The sequence below is a fragment of the Hyperoodon ampullatus genome (assembly GCF_949752795.1).
Source record: "Hyperoodon ampullatus genome assembly, chromosome: 2".
NCBI classification, from domain to species: domain Eukaryota; kingdom Metazoa; phylum Chordata; class Mammalia; order Artiodactyla; family Ziphiidae; genus Hyperoodon; species Hyperoodon ampullatus.
This window is the reverse complement of record NC_136915.1, coordinates 974,775-1,000,382: the sequence shown is the minus strand read 5'-3', so window position 1 is coordinate 1,000,382 and position 25,608 is coordinate 974,775. Positions and strand designations below refer to the sequence as shown.

At 57.5% G+C, this 25,608-nt stretch overlaps 1 protein-coding gene across 3 annotated transcripts in view; it reads right to left on the bottom strand.

The window, feature by feature from the left end:
* PRKCZ (protein kinase C zeta) overlaps positions 1-25,608 on the bottom strand; it is a gene marked incomplete at its 5' end in the record, with an annotated part of 100,422 nt that overhangs the window by 74,555 nt on the left and 259 nt on the right. For all 3 annotated transcript variants that reach the window (XM_079696899.1, XM_079696900.1, XM_079696901.1), the window contains 3 exons: positions 18,097-18,147; positions 19,855-19,944; positions 20,920-21,041. In XM_079696899.1, the coding sequence (XP_079553025.1) occupies positions 18,097-18,147; positions 19,855-19,944; positions 20,920-21,041 (263 nt within the window). The remainder of the gene's footprint in view (positions 1-18,096; positions 18,148-19,854; positions 19,945-20,919; positions 21,042-25,608) is intronic.

The window sequence follows — 25,608 nt, the reverse complement described above, 5'->3', positions numbered from 1 at the left end:
GCGGCAGGAGATCGCGGGATGAAGGCAAAGGGAGGTCCTGGACATGCTGTTCAGGGCCTGGGGGGCCCCGGGAGGGCTGTCCCTGCCCTGGGAAGATAATGGGCAAATATGAGGCAGAACTTCTAGAAAACTGCAAGGACAAAAATCAAGACAAGTATTAACAGCAAGAAAAACTACAAGTTGTACAAGACAGGAAATCCAATGCTGGTGGCTCATGACCACGAGATATAAACAGTCAATGACAAAACAACCCTACTGGGGGCAGAGGGAGGGAGGGAGGGAGAGCTGAGCTGACGTGTCCAGAGGCAGAGCGGAACAAGCAACGCCCCCAACGGAAAAGTGTGATCCGGAAATCTGGAAATACATGCCAAGGGTGGCGGAGGGATGGCGACACCTGTTCTCTCTCTTTAAACCACATGGACTATTCAGCACCTTAAAATCGAAACATAAAACTCAAAATTAAATCCAAGGTATGAAAACAATATACAACGCAAACTGTACACAGGCGCATCTCCTGACCAGGACGGGACGCCCAGCCCCTCCATGTTTGACACAACCTTGTTCCATCCTCCCAACAAGCCCACATCACAGATAAGGAAACAGGCGCAGGGCAGGGGGCCACGGGGCCACCTGACCAGGGCAGCCCTGGGGTGCTGACCCCAGCTCTCCCTCCTAGGCGCTCTTCGCCGCACCCACACACAGAGATGCTCCCCACTGCCACACATCAACTCTTCTTAAACTTCCCACAGAAGAGACAGGCAGAAAAGCAGACTTTGAAAAGACCAGGGAGGGCTTCCTTGGTGGCGCAGTGGTTAAGAATCCGCCTGCCAATGCAGGGCACACAGGTTCGAGCCCTGGTCTGGGAAGATCCCACATGCCGCGGAGAAACTAAGCCCATGCGCCACAACTACTGAGCCTGCGCTCTAGAGCCTGCGAGCCACAGCTACTGAGCCCGCACGCCTAGAGTCCATGCTCCGCAACAAGAGAAGCCACCGCAATGAGAAGCCCACACACCCCCACGAAGAGTAGCCCCAGCTCGCCGCAACTAGAGAAAGCCCGAGTACAGCAATGAAGACTCAATGCAGCCAAAAATAAATAAATAAATTTGTTAATTAAAAAAAAAAAGACCAGACACATGCAAACTACCAAATTAAACAATAAAATGCAAATTCAGGGTCCCCTCCACCCCACCCTCCCAGCATTGCGTGGACAATCTCCGGTTCACCCAATAAATGATCATGGACTGAAATAAAACTGAAACAGCCTCCACAGCTGTCAGACCACGGTTCGGCACCTTTGAAATAACTACCGAGAAAGGTTTGTTAGCTGTCAGCTCAGCATCCTTGCCTCTCCTGATCTGGAACCTCTCTTGGAGGAAACGGGGACCTACCGGCTCATGGTTCGGCTATCTGGGGTGGGGATCAGAATCCGGCTGGGCCTGGGTGGAGGCCTCAGAGACACGGAGGAAAAGCCAGGCATCAACGAGGTGGCCTACTCTACATTTTAGGATGATCCTAAAAATAAACTGCCACGTCCAGATACACGGCGGGGATTTTGCGGTGCCACCTCCTGAACGGATGATGTCAGCCATGATTTCGTGACCAAAACAACTCAAACACTGGGTAAGTAACTGGCTCAGACGGCTGATTTTGGACAAAGCTTCTCCTGCCCCTCCCACAAAGCAACGAGCTTTTATGGACAGAGAGCCTGCGTGGTGCCCACCCCTGGGCTGGGAGCTGGGGACCCCACTAGAGAATGAAACGCCCATCCGACCCTTGTGGAGCCGTAGCCCCAAGTGCCACTTGCCCTGCAAGAGTGGAAGGAAAAGACGAGCAAAGGCCCAGCGGCAGCAGAGATCCACCAAGGGCGGGGGGCAGACCCGACAGCCCCCAAACACGCCTTTCCCAGAGAGCGAGGCAGGGAAACATGGAAAAGAATCGTTCTCTGTTCTTTGATGTAAACAGAGACATGACACCCGGAAAGAGGGCTGGTCCTCCGCGGGGCTGGGCGTCGCTGGGCCCTGGCTCTGGCGGGCAGCGCTCAGGGCATCCTCCTCCCCCCACGACAGCCCCATGACAGCCCCACGACAGCAGGAAACAACTGCTCCCCAGGCCTTCGGATGCTCAGTAGGGTTTGGAGCCTGAGCCAGGCACTCTCCGACCGGAGCTCTGAGGAGGATGGGCCTCCCGAGGGTTGGACTGCCATGGGATCCGCTCCGTCCTGGGGGGTAAACGCACCCCCCCCCCCACCCACTGCTCATATGTTAAAGGGAACAAGATGGGAACACGGGGAGCTTCTGAAGCAGGACGTCTCCGCAGGGACAACAGACAACCCTGACAGGGCCCCCAGGTCGGTGCCCAGGGACAGGGGGTGGAGGGTGACATCCGCCCGGAGGGGCTCCCGGCCGCTCTGTGTGACCAACTGATTAATAGGCAGCCCTGGCAGTAAAGTCTGGAAGGTTACGGAGCTCACACTCCTTACGTAACTGTCAGCAGCTCTGAACTTTGTGAAGGCGGCCTGTCGTGGCTGACGCAGCAGAGACAGGAGAGTGGTGAAGCCACACGGATACAGGTGGGCCCTGCCACTGCCCCACCTGGCAGCCCCAACACAGGATGGCTGTGGTTTTGGGGGCGTTCACTCCTCCCACCTGTCCCCCATTCACGGCTTTGACTAAACCCAGCCGAGACCCCAAGGCCCGGAAGTCACGTCCTGGGTCTTTGGGCAGCGTGTCTGCCCTGAGGGTCCCACCAGCCCTGCATGGGCAGCGTGTGATCGTGTGAAAGGAAAGAGGCCAAGACACCCTGAAGAAACTATGACACAGCTAATTTCTGCTCCTTGGCCGGTACACGTGTGTGCCAACACCCGCTCCATCTCCCTTTCCCATGCACCCCTCCAATGCACCCTACGTTCTGTGATTCTAGGATCCAAAACAAATGAGTCACCTCCGAGTCCCGGGCTGGCTGCAGGGTGGCCGGTATTTCAACAGTCCTTCTGCTCCTGGGGGAGGGGCGGCTCTGCCAGAATAGCCTCCCCGTCACCCCAGCACCGTCCACATGGTGGGGAACCCACCACCCAGCAGCCCACCCACCCTGCTCCCCACCAGCCTGGGTGGGCGGGGGCTGCCTGCTGGTGTTTTTGATTTTTACAAAAACACCTTTTGCAAAATGGACGTCAGAAAAGCACCCACATCCCTACCTCCCCACGAGCTACGTGCAGCCCCGGAGCGTCCGAGTCTACCTCCAGTCATGTCAGAACAGGGACCCGGCCGCCGACCTCCCAGGCCCGGGCGGAGAAGCCAGACGCCGACACGACCTGCCTGCCCTCAACGCGGAGCCGGAGCCAGAGCCAGGACCGCCGGGGCTGCGGGAGCACAGCCGCTCTGCGCATGGGGCTCAGGGCTGGGAAACAGGTGCCGGCCGCGGGCAGCCTGGGCAGCCGGGGGCCCCGGGCGGCCCCATCGTGGTGCTGCCCACACGCAGGCGGCAGCAACGCGGAGCGGAGAGCAGGCAACACACATGCACGCTCACTCCAGACCCTCCGCCGCTAAGCCCCGGCAGCAAAACTCCCAGGGAGAGAGCAGGGCCCCCGGCCAGGCTGCCACATGAAAACGAGGCTGCTCCCAGAGCCAACCAGCCGCGCGGCCGGGCCTCGGTCACATACCGTCCAATTTCAGGGGCAGGTTTCCTCCCCACCCACCCCCTCCCCCCGCGTCAGCCGCATCCCTCGCTGGGCACGCTCCCCTGGGGCTTGTTTTTCTAAAACCTGTCACCCCTCGGCGCTGTTCCCCCTGTGCACTCGGAGCGGCCACATCCCTGCCCGGGGCCGGTGGCACCGGCGCGCCTGTGTTTAGAGCATCTGTGCAGCAGGGAGGCTGCAGGCCGGGCGTCACACAGCCGAGACGCGGACCATCGCGGCTGCCCCGCCGGGAGAGGCGCATCACTTACCGGGCTTTCTTCCCCTGCCTCCTCGGCCGGATCCTTTATGCTCTACGGAGCAGTGGGCATGAAAGGAGGCATCCTCCTTCCCTGAACGTGCCGACGCTGCCCCCTGCTCCCCTTGGACCCGACAATAGGCAAGGGGGTCTCAGACACCAGGGCAGATATTTAAAGCAAGGCTGGCCGGCCCGTCCCCCGCCTCTCACATCCCTGCCTCCTCATGTCTCCAGGCCCGGGTGGTACCCGGCTCCCCTGGGAAGCTGGAGCCGGCAGCTGAGGCACCAGCTAAAACACGGCCTGGATGTCGAGGAGCTGACGTCACAGGACCACAAGCATCTCTGCATTGAAATGGACCTGAAGGGAGCCCAGGGCAGCGGCTCGGCCTCCCGGAGCTGCTCAAACGCAGCATCCATGGGGAACAGAGCCCAGCGGGGCCTGGGGCCACCACATCAGGCTCACCGGCCGGGATGCGGGGATGCCGTGGCCACCAGAGTGCGGGTGACCTCCGATCTGCATCGCTGAGGCCAAGAATGGGTCCAGCGTAAATGCTCACGGGTCCCAAGCCCTGGGCACCGTGGCCCGGGGGGAGGGGAAGGAGAGAAGGCCTGGCTCCGGTCAATGAGGCAGCGAACCCAGGTCAGGAGGTGTGTCTTGGTGCTGCTGCTACTCTGGGGGGCCGAGGGGGGGCCAGCGGGAAGGGCAGAAATGGGGGAACCGAGCTCCCAAGGAGGCAAGTATCGGGGTGACCAGCCTGGACCCACACCTGCTCCAGCCTGAGGCGGGAGGTGGGCCCCCCCACGGGGTCTGTGTCGTGCCGGCCGCGGCCAGAGTGGACCCCGGACCCCCGCCCCAGGCCCCACCACACCCGGCATCCAGCCCTGGCCGGCTTTTCCCTCCAATTCCAAAATCACGAGGGGACTCGGCCCACCTCCCTGGAGCCCCCAGTGCTTGTGCTCAGCCTGTGAGGTCAGGCTTCATACTGGGGGCACGAAGATGCTGGAAACTTCTCTCCCCCACCCTCAGGCCGGCACGTGTGCTGGGGATGTGAGCAACCCCGGCTCAGGCCTCCCTCCTCTGATCACCTCTAGGCAGGCAGCCGGCTCAGGAGTCTACGCTCACCCGTGTTCCCGACACAGAGTCCGCGCCAAAGCTCTGGGTCTGGACTCCAGCTCCCTCCCTTGCTCCAGCCTGAAGTCACCTTGGAGCTTCTCTGACCCGGCGTCGAGTGACCGTGCGAGGGTGTCTGAAACTCCGTGCAACTCCAGAAGCGCCACTGGAGCAGAAGGTCCCCAGAAGCTGTGACGGTTTCCATCGGTAACACCCGTGGTAGCACAGCCCCGCTCCCCCGTTGCCGTACTGGGGCTGCTCTCACACCACACGGCAGCTGAGAGCCCAAGACAGAGACTAAACGGCCCAAAGAGCCCCAAAAATGTATCGTTTGGCTTTTACGGGAAAAGCTGGCATAACCCTAAGACTATAAAATCATAAACTCACGGAACCATCCCATCGACAGTGGGCTTCGATGGGAAATGCAAATTTATCCCGAGTCCAAGGGGAAAACCAGCAAAAGATGCGTTTGGTGTCACAACTGCTGCCTTCAGCCATCTCTCCTCCAGTCATTCCAAACACCCAGCTGTGCAGAACTCGAGAAAACCCAAGCGGAACCAGGAGACTGTTCATTTTACTGGAAGTCCATTTTAGGTGGAAAAGTAGCTGTTCCAGGTTATTGCAAATAATTTGAGACAAAGCTGAACAAAACTGGATTTGTTTCTTTTTTCTTTTTTTTCTGGTCACTCTGCAGGGCTTGCTGGATTCTAGTTCCCCGACCAGGGATCAAATCCGGGCCCCGGCACTGAAAGCACAGAGTCCTAACCACTGGACCACCACAGAATTTCCTGAAACTGGATTTTTAATAAAACAGTACACACGCCTATAAACACCAGGGAATAGCAGGTGTGCATTCTCCTGGAAGGATTCGGTGGTAACCGGTCCACCCACGCCTGCTCGACCACCTGGCCCACCCCCAGCCCCCCACCCACGCTGGGCCTCGTTCTCGTCCTCTCACTCTGAGGACGCTGGGTGGCCTTGAGCACACCACGGGGGCAACTTCCTCGCCCTTGATCCACCAGCGGGGGCAGGGGAGGCGGCGATCTGGGTACTCAGCCTGTTCCCAGGGCCCTTCTAGCTCTGCTAGTGCCCACACAGCACCCAAGGGGGCGGTCACTCCAGACCCCTTTCACAGCAGGGGAAACCGAGGCACAGGAAGCTGCCCCACCTGCCCGGAGCCGGGGTTTGCACCCAGCAGCACGGCAGCACCGCCCTCTGGGCTCTCACAAACACACGCGTGTTCAGGAGCCGCCACCATCACACGGAGCAACCCCTGGTTTCCCTGGGTGGGTCGTGGCCGTGGGAGACATGCCCCAGCCAAGGCCCCTCCAGGACCAGCTCTGCATCTGGGGGGTTGCCCAGCATGTGTCTGGGAAGCACGCGAAGCTTCAGAGCCAGAGAACAGGCAGGACAGCAGCTCCGGGCACAGCGGGTGGGAGCGTGAACGAGAGAGGCGGGTGGGCAGGGGGCCCAGCCTGAGCCCCCTCCTCTCCCACAGCCCCTGGCGGGGATGCACCTTCCCCTGCAACCCACCGTGGCCCCTGCAGCCCGTGGCCGTCCCCACCAGCCCCAACCCGGCCCCACTCCGTGGTCGCCACTCCTCCAGGCTTCTGGACGTACGTGCCCAGGTGAGAGCCCAGGTCAGTCTCCTTCTGCTCACTCTCCCACAGGCTGACTCGCATGTATCCAGGTACTTGCCTTTAACACCTCAGGCTGTGAAAGCTTTCTTGCCCCAGAATAGGAGAGGAAATGGCTTGGGGCCCAGCTTCAGGAACAGCAGGGCCAGGCTGTCATCCCCACCCTGCTGCCACTGACTGAGAGTAAGAGGGCTTCGAAAGCCCCCAAAGGCCTGGGGCTCTTGACAGGTGAGGAAGCCTGGCCCAGCCCCCAGGGGCTGGCAGGGGGCACAGCTGCAGACAAAGCCAGCAGTCAAGCATCCTCCTAGCCAGACTCCACCTCCAGACCTGAGGGGTGAGGCTGGACAGGGTCCTGGCCCAGATACAATCTCCCCGACCCTGGGGGTCCTGCCCTGGGTGCCAGGCTTGGCCCCAGAGCCACACAAGGGCCACCCAGGTGACAAGCAGGGTCCTCTGCAGCACTGCCTGCCCCCCAGAACGTGGGACGCCTCTCCCTGGGAGCAGGCTGGAGGGGGGTTCCTACACCAGCCAGCCCACCCAACAGTCCAGGGACACCTCTGTCGCTTGAGCGTGTGGACAGGCCAGGACCAATGACACGAAGCACACAGGCTGCCAGCGCCAGGTTCCCAGGACCTCGCAGGACACCGCCGGCTTTTAAGACGGGATCCAGCACCAAACCCCCAGATTTGCATTTTCTCCGAGGCCTTTAAGGACTGAGAAGCCCGGCTGAGTCCAGACCCGCCAGCCCTGCCCCGGCGGCCGGATCCTGGTGTGGTGTGGACGCTGCAGCCCTCCTTCCCACACCCCTTCCCGGGGGTCACTCGAGCGCCCGCAGTGTCCACGGTAACTCCGTGTGACAGGGCCTCCAACGAGACTCCTCCCCCAGGAAGCCCTCCTGGGGCCAACTCACCACCCACAAGGACACTCCCGAGTGACAGAGAGGGCTTCGTTTATTGCGTTTATTCTGCCCTGTAAGTGTCCCCAACTGTCCTTTAAAACACACTGAATAACCACTCACTCCCTGGAGGTCTCAGCGCTTTACCAACAGCGTCTGATTCACAGTCCCGTTACCCCATCTGACAGGTAAGGAGAGGCAGGAGCTGAACGGGTCCGTCATCTGCTCCGCTGGCAGAGCCGCGGCTGCTGCCTGGACACCTGCCTGATTCCCAGCCAGGCACACACAGTCACTACCCACACCTTCCCAGGGAGGCCACTCCACCCCTCGGCCGCCCTGCTGGGGGCTCGCTCCAGCTGACAACAACCCCCAGCCCCCCAGGCCGGGGTCAGGTCCCTGGGAAGAGCCCCTGTAGAGGAGGGGCCGGCAGGAGTGGCCGACAGGGGTCCGGTCACACTGAGGGGAGTGCGGCCAGATGTTAAGGACAACGGCTGTCAGAGGGGGCCGACGGGGCAGTGGGCAACAGGACCCCGCTGTCCTCGGGAGAAGGGCTGAAGGTCTCGGCCACGCTTAGCCCCTGCTGGGCCTGCTCCCTGCGGGAAGACCCACGGACGTGCCACCCAGACCCACGGTCTGTGCGCAAGTAGCCGGCCCAGGCGATGCTCCTGACCGCCAGCCTGGCCGCAGCACAAGCTTCCGCCCACAGGTCCCCATCCCCCACACCTCTTGCAGTGACCCCGTGTCAGGAGGGGGGCCTGCACTTCTGAGTGGGGCCTGGTGTGAATCTGCCTTCCACCGTCCGACCCAGGGTCCCACCCCTCAGAGCTCCACACGGGACCCCGACCCGAACACTGCGAGGGCCCTGGGCTCCCTGCAGACCTGCAGAGTGTCTGCCGCAAAGCTCCACGCCAGAAGCCTGCAGGGACCCTGTGCAGAGGGCACCTCCTGGGGGCAGACCACGCCCACAGGGTGCGGGGGGATCGGATGCCCCACGAGGAGACCGAGCAATCGGACCTGAGTGTAGTCGACTGTAGGGGGCTGGGTGCTGGCCCCTGAGACATGTCCACGCCTAGACCCTGGAATCTGCAGATGGGACCTTACCCGGAAAAGGGTCTTCACAGACATGAGGAAGTAAGAGGCTCGAGATTATCCTGGGTTACCTGGGTGGCCCTAAATCCAAGGACATGTCCTTGTAAGAAGAGGGGAGGTGCCCATGCAGCCGGAGGGAGGAGTGTGTGGCCAGAAGACCCAGACCTTTCTCCCCCAGAGCTCCCACTGCAGACTCCGTCTCCAGCCGTTCTGAGCTCGGGGTACCAGGTCGCGCAGCCCCAGGACCTAAAACGCCCAGCAGCACTGCACACCCCCAAGTCCCCGCTGCCCTGCGCCAGGCCGCTCCCTCCCGTCGGGCCTCATGGCTGCGAGGACAAGTGGCCCAGCAGAGCCTCGAGCAGGCGGTCCAGTGGGCACTCAGGGACGCTGCCGGGAAGGGGCCCGGCCACCTGCTGGCCCTGCGCCCTCCCTTCCTGATGGGGGTGGGACGGCAAAGGGGAGACGAGGAGGGTCCCTGACGGGATCCCCGCCCAGCGCCCGGGGGCGACCCTGCTGCTCACTGCGGCAATCCCGGCAATCCCGGCGGGGACCGGCCTGCTGCCTGTCACCGTGACTGTCTGCCCTGGAGTAGCTGCGGCCCAGGCCCGTGTGCGGCGCATTCTCCACGTCCCCGCCGCCCCCAGGTACGACATCTGCTGCATCTCACAGGCTCCCCGAGTCCCGCTGCCTCGGGCCCGAGAGCTTTGGCCACTCCCATCTGAGACAGGAGACGCGTCCAGCCAGACACCCAGGCCGACACCACCGGGGACAGAGCTGTACGTTCGAGACGGACCAAAGACCAGAATGCAAGACACGAAATATTCCTTCCATCTGCGGGAGCCAGAAAGGAAAATGTGAAACAGGTTTGAACGCACAAAAATCCAACATGAACACTTCCATGTGAGCAGAGGCAGTGACAGAGGAGGACCCCCAGCAGGTTGGACAACGCACAGAGGGCACCGTGAGGTCACAGAGCCCCTCTGTGCTGCCACCGCCCTGCGCTTGGCCCTGGGCTGCCCGGCGCCCTTGCCCAGAGCCAGCAGGTGGCCCTCCCTCAGGCCCCAGAGCTGCCACGTCATTCCTGGACTCCAATAAGCCACCCAGAGCCACCACCTACAGGTCCTGCCTCCCCCGGGGATGTCACCAGCCAGCCCAGCTCTCCCCACAGCGCCCCGGAACGCCCTGGAAAGGTGCTTCCGTTTGGTGGGAGGGAGCCTCCCGGGTCTCCCAGCTGCCATCAGGAGGAGCCTGTTGCCGACAGTAGGGAGCATGTCTTCCCAGCTGAGCCGACGTCACATTCACCTCCATTGCCTGCACCTCACGGGCAATGCAGGGCAACCAAGCTCTGCTTGCGCAGGACGCGGAACTGGACAGAAGCCAGAACCCTTTAAGGTGGGGCGTCTTCCGGGCCCTGCTGACAGTTTATTCTGATGATGTTTCAACATACACAGACTTGAAAAATTCTTTGTGCTGTGGCCAGAACAAAATGACCCATTCAGCATCTTAAAAACCTATAATCTGTGCATGAATGTCCACAATAGCCAAGACGCAGAAACAACCCAATGTCCAACAACAGGTGAATGGATACATAAGATGTGACAAAACACCCAAGAGGGGGACTTCCCTGGTGGCGCAGTGGTTAAAACTCTGCCCTCCCAACCATCAGGCCACAGGGTAAGTCTCAATCGATTTTAAAGGACAGATTTGATACAAAATATATTCTCCGACCACAGCAGGATCAAGTTAGAAATTAACAAGAGGAGGACAACTGGAAAATTCACAAGTGTGTGGAAATGAAACAACACACTCTTAAACAATGTATCAAAGAAGAAATCACAATGTAAATTAGAAAATACTTAAAGACAAATGAAAACAAAGACACAACATACCAAGACCTAAGGGATGCAGAGAAAGGGAAGCTAAGGGAGAAATTTACAGCTATAAATGCTTTCCTTAAAAAGTAAGAAAGATCTCGGGGCTTCCCTGGTGGTGCAGTGGTTAAGAATCTGCCTGCCAACACAGGGGACACGGATTCTAGCTCTTGTCCGGGAAGATCCCACATGCTGTGGAGCAGCTAAGCCCGTGGGCCACAACTACTGAGCCTGCACTCTAGAGCCCGTGAGCCACAACTACTGAGCCCACGTGTCTCAACTACTGAAGCCTGCGCACCTAGAGCCCGTGCTCCGTAACGAGAAGCCACCGCAATGAGAAGCCTGCGCGCCACAACGAAGAGTAGCCCCAGCTCATCGCAACTAGAGAAAGCCCCCGTTCAACAACAAAGACCCAACGCAGCCAAAAATAAATAAATAAAATAAATAAATTTTTTTTTAAAAAGTAAGAAAGATCTCAAATCAACAGCCTAACTATACGACTTAAGAAACTAGAAAAACAAATTAAACCCAAAGCTAGCAGAAGGAAATAATAAAGATTAAAGCAGAGATAAACAAAATAGAGAATAGAAAAACAATAGAGAAAAATCAGTGAAACCATTTTTGTTGAAAAGATCAACAAAACGGACAAACTTTTAGCTAGATGGACTAAGAAAAAAAGGAAAGGCTCAAATTACTAAAATCAGACATGAAAGTGGGAACATTACTACTGATTTCACAGAAGTCAGTAAGAGAATACTATAAACAACTGTACACCAACAAACTGGATAACCTAGATGAAATGCACAAATTCCTAGAAACACAGAATCTACCAAGACTAAATCACTAAGAAACAGACAACCTGAATAGACCTATAACTAGTAAGGAGAGTGAATCAGTAATAAAAAAAAAAAAGCTCCCCGACAAAGAGCAGTCCTGGACCTGACAGCTTCACTGGTGAATTCTACCAAATATTTAAAGAAGAACTAACACCAATCCTTCTCCAACTTTTCCAAAAAACTGAAGAGGGAACACTTCCTAACTCATTCTAGGAGGTCAACTTACCCTAACGCCAAAGCAAGGCAAAGAGACTACAAGAAAAGGAGACGAAGGAGCAACGTCCCCTAAGAATACGGACACAAAAATCCTCAACAAAATACGAGCAAACCAAATCCAGCAGCGTATTAAAAGGACTATGCACCATGACCAAGTGGGATTTATTCTTGGAATAAAAAGACGAACAATCAATCAATGCAAGGAAGCACATTAACAGAACAAAAGAAAAACATGCGGATCTTCTCAATGGATGCAGAAAAGGCACTTGACAAAGTAGAAAATCCTTTCACCATAAATATGTTCAACAAACTAGAAACAGGAGGTACCTGGTATGTTTTTTCCCATACTACCAAGCTATTAACTCAATTCTGACACCATCTCCCTGCAGGTAGCGTCAGAGCCCACAGGTTAAGGGCTCAGTCCTACCAGACTGCCCACCACCCCACTTCAGAGGCCAGCGGCCAGTCCAGGTTGACACCTGGGCTTCTGACCCACGGCTATAGATTGGAGGCTTACCACCCCCTCCGCAATTCGATTAATTTGCTACAGCAGCTCACAGAACTCAGAGAAACATTGAACTTCCCAGATTAACTCAGGAACAGCCAGAAGGAAGATGCACAGGGCGACGCATGGGGAAGGGGTGCGGAGCTTCCACGTGCTCCAGGAGCCACTCCCCCAAATCTGACCTGAGAGCTCTCTGAACCCCATCCTTTTGGGGTTTTAAGGAGGCTTCATTGCATAGGCACAATTGATTAAATCATTGGCCCTTGTTGGAGATTAGTTCAACCTCCTGCCCCTCACCCCTCCCTGAAGGTCAGGGGGTGGGACTGAAAGTTCCAAGCCTCTAATCTCTTTGTCTTTCCAGTGACCAGCCCCATCCTGAGGCTATCAGGGCCCCCACCCTAAATCACCTCCTAATGAATGACAAGACACTCCTATCACTCAGGAAATTCCAAGGGTTTTAGGAGCTCCTTGCCATAAACTAGGGACAAGAACCACATACATTTATTTCTCATACCCTAGAAGGAAACCAGGAAACCACCTCAATACAAGAAAAGCCATACATGAAAAACCCACAGCAAACATCACACTCAATGGTGAAAGACTGAAAGCTTTTCTTTCAAGATCAAGGACAGACAAGGATGCCCACCATCACCATTTCTATTCAACAGAGTACTAGAGGTTCTAACCAGAGCAGCTAGGCAAGAAAAAGAAATAAAAAGCATATAAATTGAAAAGGAATAAGTAAATTATCTCTGTTCACAGATGACATAGAAAACTGATTCCACAAAAACATTGTTAGAACAAAGAAAGTCAGCAAAATGGCAGGATACCAAGTCAACACATAAAAATCAGTTGCATTTCTATATCCTCACAATGAATAACCCAAAAAGGAAATTAAAAACACAGTTCCATTTATATTAGCATCAAGAATAAAATACTTGGGCTTCCCTGGTGGCGCAGTGGTTGAGAGTCCGCCTGCCAATGCAGGGGACGCGGGTTCGTGCCCCGGTCCGGGAGGATCCCACATGCCGCGGAGCGGCTAGGTCCGTGAGCCATGGCCGCTGAGCCTGCGCGTCCGGAGCCTGTGCTCCGGAACAGGAGAGGCCACAACAGTGAGAGGCCCGCATACCGCAAAAAAAAAAACAAGAATAAAATACTTAAGGATATATCTAACAAGGAAGTGATAGACTTGTACACTGAAAACTATAAAACAGTGCTGAAAGAAATTAAACAAGACACAAATAAGTAGACTGACATCTCATGTCTATGGATTAGGAGAGTTAATATTGTTAAGATATCAATACTACCCAAAGTGATCTGAAGAGTCAATGCAATCACTACCAAAATCCCAATGATGTTTTTTGCAGAAAAACATCCTAAAATTCTTATGGAATCTCAAGGGACCCAGAATAGCCAAAACAACCTTGAAAAAGAACAAAGCTGGAGGACTCACACTCCCTGATTTCAAAACTTACTGCAAAGCTACAGTAATCAAAACTGTGGTACTGGCATAAAGACAGACATATAGACCGATGGGATGGAATAGAGAGCCCAGAAATAGACCCGCACACATATGGTCAAATGATTTCCAGCAAGGGTGCCAAGACCATTCAATGGGGAAACGACACTCTTTTCAACAAATGGTGTTGGGAAAACTGGATATTCACATGCAAAAGAACAGAGCTGGACCCTCGTCTAACATCATATGCAAAAGTTAACTCAAAATGCAGCAAAGACCCTAAACGTAAGATCTAAAACTATACAACTCTTAGAAGAAAACAAAGGACAAAAGCTTCCCAACGTGGGATTTGGCAATGATTTCTTGGACATGACACCAAGGCACAGGCAACAAAATAAATAGACAAATTGCACTTCATGAACATTTTATAATTTTGTGCATCAAAAGACACCATAAACAAAGTTAAACAAACAAAAAAACCCTCACAGAATGGGGGAAAATGTTTGCAAATCATATATTTGAAGTGGGGTTAATATCAGAATATGTAGAGAATTCCTAAAACTCAACAGCAACCAAACAAACAACCCAATTCAAAATGGGCGGGCTTCCCTGGTGGCGCAGTGGTTGAGAGTCCGCCTGCTGATGCAGGGGACACGGGTTCGTGCCCCGGTCCGAGAGGATCCCACATGCCGCGGAGCGGCTGGGCTCGTGAGCCATGGCCGCTGAGCCTGCGCGTCCGGAGCCTGTGTTCCACAACGGGAGAGGTCACAACAGTGAGAGGCCAGCGTACAGCAAAAAAAAAAAAAAAAAAAAAAAAAAAAGGGCAAAGAACTTGAGTAGACATTTCTCCGAAGAAGACATACACGTGGCCAACCAGCACATGAAAAGAGGCTCAACATCACTAATCATTAGGGAAACGAAAATCAAAACCACAGTGAGATGTCACCTCACACCCACCAGGATGGCTACTATCAAAAAACCAGAAAACAACAAGCATTGGTGAAAATATGGGGAAATTAGAACCACTCTGCACTGCTGGTGGGAATGTAAAATGTTGCTGCCACTGTAGAAAACAGTATGGCAGTTGCTCAAAAAATTAAAAATAGAACTACCATATGACCCAGCAATTCCATTACTGCATGTGTACCCAAAAGAATTGAAAGTAGGGTCTCAGAGATATTTCTACACCCATGTTCATAGCAGCATTATTCAGAGTAGCTAAAACACAGAAGTGACCCAAGTGCCCATGTCAGATGGATAAACAAAATGTAGTCCGTCCATCCATACAATGGAATATTATTCAAACTTAGAAAGGGAGGAAATTCTGACACCTGCTTCAACGTGGATGGACCCTGAGGACACGATGCGGAGTGAAATAAACCAGACACAAAAGGACAAATTCCGTGTGATCCCGCTTCTGTGAGGTCCCTGGAGGAGCCACACTCACAGGGTGGGGCCGGGGGTGGGGGGAGGGGGTGGGCAGTGAGTGTCTCATGGGGGCAGAGTGTCAGTTTGGGAAGATGAGGAAGTTCTGGAGACGTATGGTGATGATGGCTGCACAACAATATGAATTCAGGTTTTATCAATGAACTATACACTTAAAAATGGTTAAGATGATAAATTTATTTTATGTGTATTTCACTGTGATAAAAAAAATTGGGGGAAAAAAAGGACTGAAGTTCTGATACACGTTACAACATGGATGAAGTTCAAAAACATCACGCTAAGAAGCCAGTTACAAAAGACCACATATCATATATTCCATTTACATGAAACGTCTACACCAGGTAACTCCGTAGAGATGGCGCCGTTTGGTGGCTGTCGGGCACTGAGCGGAGAAGCTGTGACTGCTCGTGGGCACGAGGTTTTCTTCCTGAACGTGTTTCAGAAACAGCAGAGGTGGTGAACCTACTAAATGCCACTGAATTGTTCAGTTTAAAGTGGTTAAAATAGCACATTTTATGTTAGGTGTACTTTACACCATTTTTTTAAAAACCCTATAGAACCTATTAAATTCAGGCTGACAACCTGCACAGAAGGTGCTGGAAGGGGCTTTACTGCCACAAACACAGACCCAGCCGGACATGCCCAGGTATGACCTCGAGGCTGCATCTCTGCCGCGTGTCCCTGTCTGGCTACCGCCCGTCAGACCCGCCAGCATCTGCACGCGGTCCTGACCCAGGTCAAGGGTGCCATTTGTCCCACCAACCTGACCCTTCTCACTCGCCCAGCCTTGGCAGTGAACACCAACGCCCAAGCAGGTGCCAGGATCACGCCTGCACCCGGGCCCGTCAGGGGACCAGCGCAGGGCCGTCCTAACTGCCCAAGGGCAGCGTCACGATCGAGCTGGACGAGCAGAGCCAGGGAGGGGATGCCACCCCTACCCTCCGACAGCGGAGAGGCTGCTGGAATGTTCCAACAAAAGCGAGTGGCCTGGAGCATGGAGCCGCCCCTGGTGAGCATCTCAAGGACCTGCTTGCGAGTGGGGATGGCCCCACATTCTCCGCATTCCCCCGTGGTGATGCAGCCCCTGCCCACGAGTCAGCCCACGTCACCCTCCGGCAGAGACCCTGTGACCCCCACGACCCCAGGAGAGCACCGCATCGGCTGAGCCGACCCCCATCACCATCCCCTACATGAGGCCCCAGACAAGGCGGCGTCCATGTGGGGATGAAGCCAGGAGGGCACCGAGTCAGGGACAGAATGGGCAGGCCTGAGGCCCTTGGGGCGGCACTGCCGGGGCCCTGGCCTGAGCTGATGGCCGGGCAGCCGGAGACCGAGATGCAGAGATGCTTGGGCGACCCTCGCGCTGTGGGCCAGCACGGGCTGCTGGTGACGGCTCTGGGCAGACAGACAGCCTGTCACTGTGGTTGAGAGCCATCAAGGGGGCAAAGAAACGAGCTGGGGGACCCCTCGTACAGAGCACAGTGGAGGGGACCCTCCTTCCAGCTGGAAGGTCTACCTTATTTTATCCTTTTATGTGTCTGAAAAGACAACGTGAACTATCAAAAGTGTGCCCTTTCCGTGAGACATGGGTACCCTGGGGCGGGGGGTCACGGGGAGGGGCAGCCCTGCGGGGCATGAGGACCCCCGGGGAGGCCCACCCGCCTCCGAGCCCCCCACCTACGAGCTCCTCTCTGGCCACCTGGGGCTCCTGCGGGTGGGCTTCTGCTCCCAACTGGCTGCACTCCCCACCCCCTCAGTGTCCTGCCTTGACCCACGTCCTGGCAGGTCCAAGGGCCACTCGCAGTGAAACCGCACATGCGCACAGGAGCCTGCTGACCTGGATGGGGCGGGCGGCGGCCAGAATGTCTTACCTGTGGGACTGACTCCCCCCTGCCCGCCTTCTCAGGGCGGCTTCCAGGCCTCAGAAGCTCCAGGCTCGCCCCCCACCTCTGGCTTTATCTACCACCAGCGGACATCTGCCTCCCAGCCAGGACGCACTGGGACTGCTCACCCTCCCCCCAGCCTTCCCAGACCTGCCCCTCACGTCCGCCCCCTGGGGCAGCACCTCCCGCCCGGCCCCTGGGCTGCTGTGGCCTCTTCAGACTGCCTGCTCCACTCCCGCCAGGACTCCACGATCGGGGTGTCTCCATGGCCTTGCTCACTGCTCCTCCAGGGTCCCCTGTTCTCTTTGGGAGACCCCAAGGCCCGGCCCTCTTCACCGGCCACACCCTCCGTGGCCTCAACAACCTCCTCTATGCTAAGGGCTCCCAAATCTCTCTTCAGCCCCGACTGCTCCCCGAAATGCGAGACTCATGCACCCAAGTGCCCACTCAACAGCCGCACTGGGTCTGACAGACCACAGACTGAGTCCGGCCTCTGCTCACATCTGCTCCCAGCCCACACAGGACGCTGCTGGCACCCAGAGGCCGGGCCCAGGGACCTGATCCGGAGCCCACCCTGGGACCCCCTGCTGGCAGGAGGCCGAGCCAAGTCCCCCTAACTGAACAAGCAGCCCCCGTGGTCCAGAGCCCCTCAGCACCAGGCCAGGGCCCGAGGAGGGTCTGGTGATCGGTGTAAAGTTTCTCTACGCCCCATCCAGTGGGGGCCCTGCCCTGAAAGACAAGGCAGGGCATGCTGTTCAGGGTCGGGGGCCTCCGGGGCGTGGTCAGAAGCTCTCCTCTGACCCACGGGCCCTGGGACTTCATCTTCAACCAACAGACCTGCCGTGGAGGAGGAACGGATGCCTCCCTGGGGGGCCCAGTATGGACTGGGAGGGGCCGATGACCAGGTCTGGGGGTGGCCGCAGCTGGGACAGACACATGGGAGCAGTGTCCAGCCATCCCAGCCAGGGCCCTTCCCGCCGGGGGACATCAGGGCTTCTCCTGGGCTTTACCTCATGGCACCACTGACCAAGCCGGTGCCCTGTCTGATGGTGGATACAACCCTAGCCAAGGGCGAGGACACCAGTGAAAAGCCCACACGAGGCCACACCAGCTGCCCGCACCTAAGCCTCAGGCCACCAAGCTCCTTCCTTCCCCGCCTCGCAGAGCAGACACGTCAACCCATCACCGTGACACATCATGGGAGAGGCAGTACTCACTGTCTTCTCCTGGACAGGGCATGCCTGGCTCCTCGGGGATGCTGGGGAAAACTGCACAGAGAGAGAGAGAGAAAGAGAGAGAGCGTGTCAGTGCCCACTGCGGCCTCATGAGAAGTCCTGCTTGGAGTCAGGCTGCCCGTAAAGCCCCCGTTGCGATGAGAGCCTGATCTTGGGAGATGCTCATCAAGGCAAAACCTTGGAAACCCAGCACATCGATGTGTGCCAAACTCCCCTTGATGAGACACGGAGCTGCACGGAATAATTCAGGGGAAAAAGCAACCAGAGGGGTCTAGAGAGCAGAGCCGTCCCAGGAGGACTCCTGATGTGTACTGGTAAGTCCATATGGAAATGGGAAGGAACCGAAATTCCCTTGAAAACTGACTTTTGAAAGCACATTTCGTTCCACTTCTTTACACTCAAAATGGAGTTCAAAATTAAGCGTGTTAAAATATACCCTAGGCTTCCACAATAAGTTACTAGAAAAGAAGGTTAAACGTACTAAAACCTAGCTAAAATGACCTTTTTCTTAGTCTAGAAAATAGAGTGAATTTTGAAAGTACCAAACCTTTTTCACTGTTGAGTCAACACAGACGTGCTAACCACCACCACGCAGTGGACGAGCGTAGGTTTGACATTTAACCCACGTTCATACAAAGGGCTACAAAAACTAGGTATTTTAACCAACCACTAGTCAAGTGTCAGAGAGAACGAGGGTCCGACAGAAAACCGTGGACAGGGGCTTCCCTGGTGGCGCAGTGGTTAAGAATCCGCCTGCCAATGCAGGGGACACGGGTTCGAGCCCTGGTCCAGGAAGATCCCACATGCCGCGGGGCAGCTAAGCCCGTGCGCCACAACTACTGAAGTCCGCACGTCTAGAGCCCATGCTCCACAGCAAGAGAAGCCACTGCAACGAGAAGCCCGCGCACTACAACGAAGAGTAGCCCCCGCTTGCCGCAACTAGAGAAAGCCCACGCGCAGCAACGAAGACCCAACGCAGCCAAAAATACATTAATTAAATTTTAAAAAAAAGAACACTGTAGATGGTTTCGTGCACCGGTCCTGGCTCTTGGGCTCAGCCGTCCGCGGCCTCCGCCTGACTATAAGCTGCACCAGAAGCGGATGCAGAGCAGCAGGGCGGCCACAGCTGCCAGAACTATGTTCTCTCCGCAGACACCCTGCAGAACCCCAAAGTGCTGGGGGGCACAGTCTGAAAACCTGCGATTTAAAGACGATACTGACACGATAGCAAGGAACACCTCCCGCGACTCAATTTCTACCCAGCGCTGAGCTTAACCAGCGGAGGAAGGCTGTGAGCTGCAGAAGGCCCCGGGGAGCATCTTGTCCGCCCCGGGGGAGGGTCTCGTCCGCCACGGGGCGGGGCTGCTCTGCTGTCCCTGCTCTGCCTGCAGGCACGCAGGCCCCGGAAAGGTGGGGGCAGGTGAGCGATGCCGCCCCCAGGAAACGAGGGCAGTGGGGGCTAACCACCTCCAGGACCCGGGCTTCTCCTTACGCGTAAGAGCAATTTTATCTGGGTGAATAAAATGTAAGGGAAGAACCCCCATCGCATCCTGTTCCACATCCTTCCATCTCGGGCAGCCTAAGTAAGATCTTAAACCGCGATCCTCCATGTGGCTCCTGGTCTGACAAAGCGCCCACGACCTCCCCCACCCCGCCTCCCCCACCCCAACACACACGCACAAACACACCACACACAACCCCCACACCCCCTCCCCAGACCGCCCTCTGGCCCGCACTGACCGTGAAGGATGAGCCCTTCGTCCTTGCGCTGACAGGACAGGCGGAAGGCCTCCTCCAGCTCCATCTGGGAGGACACAGTGCAGGGGTCACCTGGTGGACAAGAGACATGGATGAGGCCACCGCAGGCCCAAGGCAGAGGGGTTCACGGTGGCGGGCACCCGAGTTTGGGAGGGTCGTCTCACTGCTTGTGACCAGCTGCCCAGAGCAGAGCTGACCGGACCCAGAGCGGCCAGCCTGACCAGCAGGTCACCCCAGCCAGGGCCCGACATCAGAACCAGTCAAGCCCAGAAGGGCAATGAGTTCACCCACAGCCCGAGAAGGCCACGCGGGGAGCTAAGGCGTCCTAGGTTTCCCGGCCAGGGTGAGAGTAAGCACACTCTTAGCCAGTCCTAGAGCAGAGGGAAGGGCTCCTTGCCCGCTGCGGCTGGACAGAGGCACAGATCCACAGCCAGCCAGCGCCCCACGTGGCCAGGCTCCAGCGGGAAGGGGCGCGGCTAGAGATCTGCCTGCCCCACGTCCAGGCTGAGAGCTGCCAGGCAGTTTCTCCTGGACAGTCTCCCAAAACCTCCGCTTTCTCCGAAGTGTGGCGGCAGGAAAGAAGAGAGGAGGGAGGGGGAGAGAGGAGGGAGGGAGAGGGAAGGAGAGATGGACCCTGGGGCCCCGGCCACCCTTACCCTCCCCACTTCCCCGAGAAAATGAAGCGCTCAGCTTCCAAATCACCCACCAGAAAAACCCGGGATGTGAGGAAGGAAGGTCACGTAAGGAGGGTAAGGGGCCGTGCAAGGTGTGGAGGAGACCCTGCAGCCTCTCCCTGGTGCCCAGACCAGAGCTGGACTTGCAGGGGTGGGTGGCTCCTCCCCCAAGGGGCAGCTCACCCCCACCCCCCCACCCAGTTTGTCCACGCACCTGTCGCAGCCTCTTCCCAGGAAACAGCTTCCAACGACCCCAGTGGGGAAGCTGGTTAAATTTAACCAGTTTAATTCCAAGGTTGTCCATCTCCCCCCAGAAGGGGCTGCGCACAGATTTAGAGGTTTACAACCCGACCGACATGCGCCCAGGCACTACCTTCACTGTCCACCCACTTGAGGGTGAGTGGGTGGCCCTGGTGGAGGTGGCACATCTCCCGCACCTCCTCACAGAGCTTGTCAAAGGTGGTGGCGGAGTCCAGGCTGGTGATCAGGATGTCCCTGGGGCAGAAAGGATGCACAGGTCTCACCACGGAGCATATTTAAGCCACATAAGGTACTGATGATTGATTAACAAAGTTATTGATCAAATAAATGAAGCGACGTTGTCCCCAAAGAGAGTATCACAGCCTCTCCCCAGAACCACTGCCCGCAGTCTACGTAAGTTACCACCACGAGTGCCCTTGTGCACAAAGATCTATCTGGGTGCCTGGATGGGCCTCAGTGGGGCGGAAGGACCAGGGTGGGCGCGGCAGAAAGCACTGCCCACCCCCCGTGGAGGCCGGGCAGACCTGCTCGGACATCAGGAGTGAGGCTGCCAGAGCGGTCACCCACGAAGGGTGGGGCGGCTGGACACAGCCTGTTCAGCTCAGGCCCACCGGCCTCATTACACCGCCCCCCAACCTCCACGGCGCCAACAGGGCCACGTCATATACCTTCAGAAGACGGGCACTGGGGGCGTGGGGGCAGAGGCAGTAACCTATTAGTCCAAGGCCGCAGCTTCTTGAAACCCTGGAGGGACCACTCGACTGCCTTTGGTGCGGCCACAACAGAATTCCAGGGTCGGTTTCTTGGAAAAGCCAGTGCCAGAATGTCACTGCCTTTTGTCTTTTCATCCAAAATGGGGAAGTAGACGCTGGATCACTGGAGACAGCTCAGGGATTCAGGGTCAGCCTTTGAGGGCTGGCCCTTCGGGGGTGAGGCAAGTCAGCATGAGGGAAACGCTCGACCCCCCTAGGATGGGGGGGAGGGGCACCCCCGTGCACTGTTCCCTCCCATCACCCACCACCCAAAGCAGGGATGGCACTGACTCGGGTATGCTTACTGAGACTCTGAGCAAGAACCACTTTAGAACATGCTCCAGTTTGGGGGAAATTCTGCCAGCATCTGACACCACAAGGGTGTGGAGCGTATGAAGGAAGGTCTGAAACCTCCCGTACGAGAGAAATGCGGGGTCTGCTTGGCGCTAACACCGCTGGCTTCTGAAGTCTGTCAAACGTGTGTTTATAAACAGTCTCCGCCCACCAGGTAACAAAATCCAGGGCCACCGAGACCTGTCTGCTGGGCGCCCACCACAGCTGGGGCCCGGCCCACGGGTCACTCACCCTTGCGGGTGGGGGGATATGGCCCCCAGCCACCCACCCGTTCTCGTTGGAACTGGCCCCATCTGCTCACAGACCCACAGCACCTGCCCCGGGGCCCCGAGCTCACCACAGCCTGCGACGTCTTGGCAAACCAAGGCACAGAGGGCTCACATGGCTCATCAGTGGGGTCCCCAGAGACCAAGCCCCCATCGCACCCACCCCATCATCCTGGGGTCACCCAGACTTGGTAACCACGCTGCCCACCCTCGACAATGACCCAGCATCCACCAGTCCCCCTGCCACAGGGAACTCTGGAAGTCAGTCTGCCATCCCTTCACCTTTGACCTCTCCCTGCCCCATGACCCTCCCCCGCAGTTCTGCCCCCACGTGGCAGCTAGTCCCCCACCTCCCAGCATTTCAGGGCCTAGAGTTCAGGTGGGCAGCTCCCCAGTGGTTTGGAGGCGCCCCTGGGCCCCAAGCTCATCATCACCCAGTGACAGCACTGCAGCTCTTCCCTCTAACGCATGACCTTGGCACCAGTGGAGGGACTGTCCCAACCCCTGGCCAGACCCCTGACTACCACCCCCAATGTCATCCCAAACCCGAATCAAGCGGCATCTCTGAGCAAAACGGGATCCTGAGGCTACCTGCTCAGGGGCGCCAAGACAGAGCCCAGGGCTGGGGCATCAGCCTGCTGGACGGCCCCTCCCAGGACTCCTGGGTCTGCCCAAGCCATGCACCCAGGCCCGGGCTTTGCACACAGCAGGCCCTCAATAAGAGTTCTGGAAGACAAGCTTGAGCTGCAGAGAAAGAAGATCCAGCCAAGTTGTTCCTGTGATCTCAGAAAAGCCGGCAGAGCAGGGTCTCCAAACCCAGCATGCATCACCCGGAAACCCCCTGAAAACACAGAAGCTGCAGGACCCCCAGACCCACCCTCAGAGTCCGGTGACTGCACACCCTCCAGAGGCCCAGCTGGCGAGGGGGAGACCGTGATCTCAAGCCTCTGGAGGGCCTGGGGCAGGGAGGGGAGGGGATGGGAAAGGGCGACGGGGAGAAGGCATCCCCCCCAGTGGGGGCGGCTGACGACCCCCGCTGACGACCCCCTATTTTTAAGAATAGTGTCTCCACATCTGATATTCAGTTCTTGGAAGATGCTGGAAACAACGTGGAGGTAGACGAGTCTTTGTTCCAGGAAATGGATGACTTGGAGCTGGAGGATGATGAGGGTGACCCAGACCACAACCCTGCTGCTGACCGGGAAAGTGACCTGACCGACTAACAGACTATCCCGTCTTCAGAGAGGCGTGACTGCCACAGCACCTGCGGCTGTGCTAAGAGGGTGTTGAATTTCCTTTCTTTTTTTCTAAGAAAAAATAATTTTCAGGAGAATATTCTTCTGGTGGCTTTCAGCATCGAACTTAATAAGCTGATCTTAAAATTTCAAAAAAAAAAAAAACAGAATAGTGTCTCCCATGTATCTGACCCTCAGCTCCCGGCCCTGCTGCTTAAAAATAACCTGCAGTGGCAGCACAGGGACAGAATTTCACTGGGACCCACGGGGTTTGGATAAGTGAGTGCGGAGCGCAGCGGACACTTTCCGGAGCCAGCATAGGGTCGACGCCCGCTGAGGACTGTCTCCCAACTCAGACGCCAGACTCTCTCCTCCCGGGGAGAGGCGCCAGTCCGGAGCACTTCAGGGAACGCACCGGGAGGCGGGAGGCGCTGGGATCGAGGAGGAACGGTCAGCCTGGGGCAGAAATGAGGAGGGTGGGGGGAGAGAAGGAAGAGTGGGAGAAGGAGGGGAGGAAGCCGCAGCTGGGAGGGGGAGGGAGGAGGGGGAGGGGACTGCCAAGGGGCAGAGGAAAGGGGAGGAGGGGGGAGGGGAGGAGAGAGGAAGGAGGGGAGGTTGGGAAGGGAAAGAAGAGGGAAGAGTCTAGGGTGTGGCCTCATCGGCCGGGAAACCAGACTCAACAGGTCACATTTCCCCCGGTAACCAAAGCGCTCTCCAGGGGCCCAAGCCCGGGGAGAGGACGGACAGGCAGCTCAGCCAGAACGCTCCCTGAACTCTGCCCACGACAACTGCCTGGTCCGCCTTCCACCCCTGGCTCAGTGCCTACTTGAACTCGTCCTGGGGGAAGGCTGGGGGTCTGGTTCTCACCTGCCCCCTGGCCTCTCCGGGTGTGGACTTCCTCTCGCTAAGGCTCAACTCTGATTTTCAGTCACTTGTTGCTCAATTCCATGGTTCCAGGCAGGGAAGAGAACTGTCTCTGCTGTATGACAGCCACTCCTTACCCTCAGCGAGCCAGGACCCTCGGACCAGCCGAGGCCCAGGACCTGGCTGACACCTCACCAGCTTCAGTCTGCAGCCCACCTTGCCAGCCGAAAGACAAGACCCCCTCAGCCTCTTCAGATGGGCTAGCCAGTCATTCCCCCCCCCACCAGAAATCCTTCTCCTGGGGCACTGCCACCAATTCCCCTTGCTGCCCCCCTCCACTGCGTTCCCAGGTGGTCAGGCTGAGGACAGCGAAGAGGGCAGGAGAGGCCTGACAGACACCCCAAACAAGGTGTGCTCACCAGCTCGAGCCCGAAGCCCCTCCTCCGGTGCCCCTACAGCCGAGACCACCAAGTTCATCTGCGGGGCCAAGGTCGGCTCCCCTCCCCACTCCCCGAAAAGGCGACCCTGGGAGCAGCCAGGTCCGATCTGGGGGCTCCCGGAGACCAACACCAGTGGAAAGAAGCAGCAGCAAAGGCTCCTAGTTCTCCGACCTCAGTCTGCACTGAGCGCGCAGCGCGGTCCCGGCCTCTGGGCGCAGCCCCTCCCCCCCCAACCAGGGCTGTCCCGACGCGACCGAGAATCCAGCGAGCGCTCTCTGGGCCAGGCCAGGCGCTCCGGTCACTGACCCCTGTGGGCGCCGGCTCGCCCCATTTCACAGGGAGGCAAGTCGAATCCAGGCGCCGAGCGCGGACGCAGGGCCCCCGCTCTTCCAGGCGCCCTCCATTCGCGCGACCAGCCGGCCCACCGCACCTGCCCTTCACCCGGTCATGAAACGGTTCTGAAACTGAGACCTGGTCGGGTACATTGGAAGAAGTTTAGGAAAATCTCGGTTTTTAAAACCTGCCAGCCATCTTCACAATCTGACAAAAACTTTCGTCCTTACAGGTTGTGGCCTGAATGTTTCGGCCAACTTTCCAGGGAGAGTGTCAACACAGGGCCCGGGGCTGCGGGGCGTGCCAGACGCCCGCCTCCCCTCCGGGCAAGTCCCAGCCCAGGAAAATATCGTCGGGGCGGGGAGAGACCCGCATGGCCGCGCGCTCCGAGCTGGGCCCGGCGACCCCGAGCTAGGGCGCCGGGGGGCCAGGCCTACCCCACCCTGCCCGCGAACTTCCCCGCCGGTGACGTTCGAGTGCGCCCGGAGCGCCCGCTTCGCCCGCGGCCGCCTCCAGGCGCTGGCGCCTCCGGACCTCCCGGGACGCCCCTGGGCCCG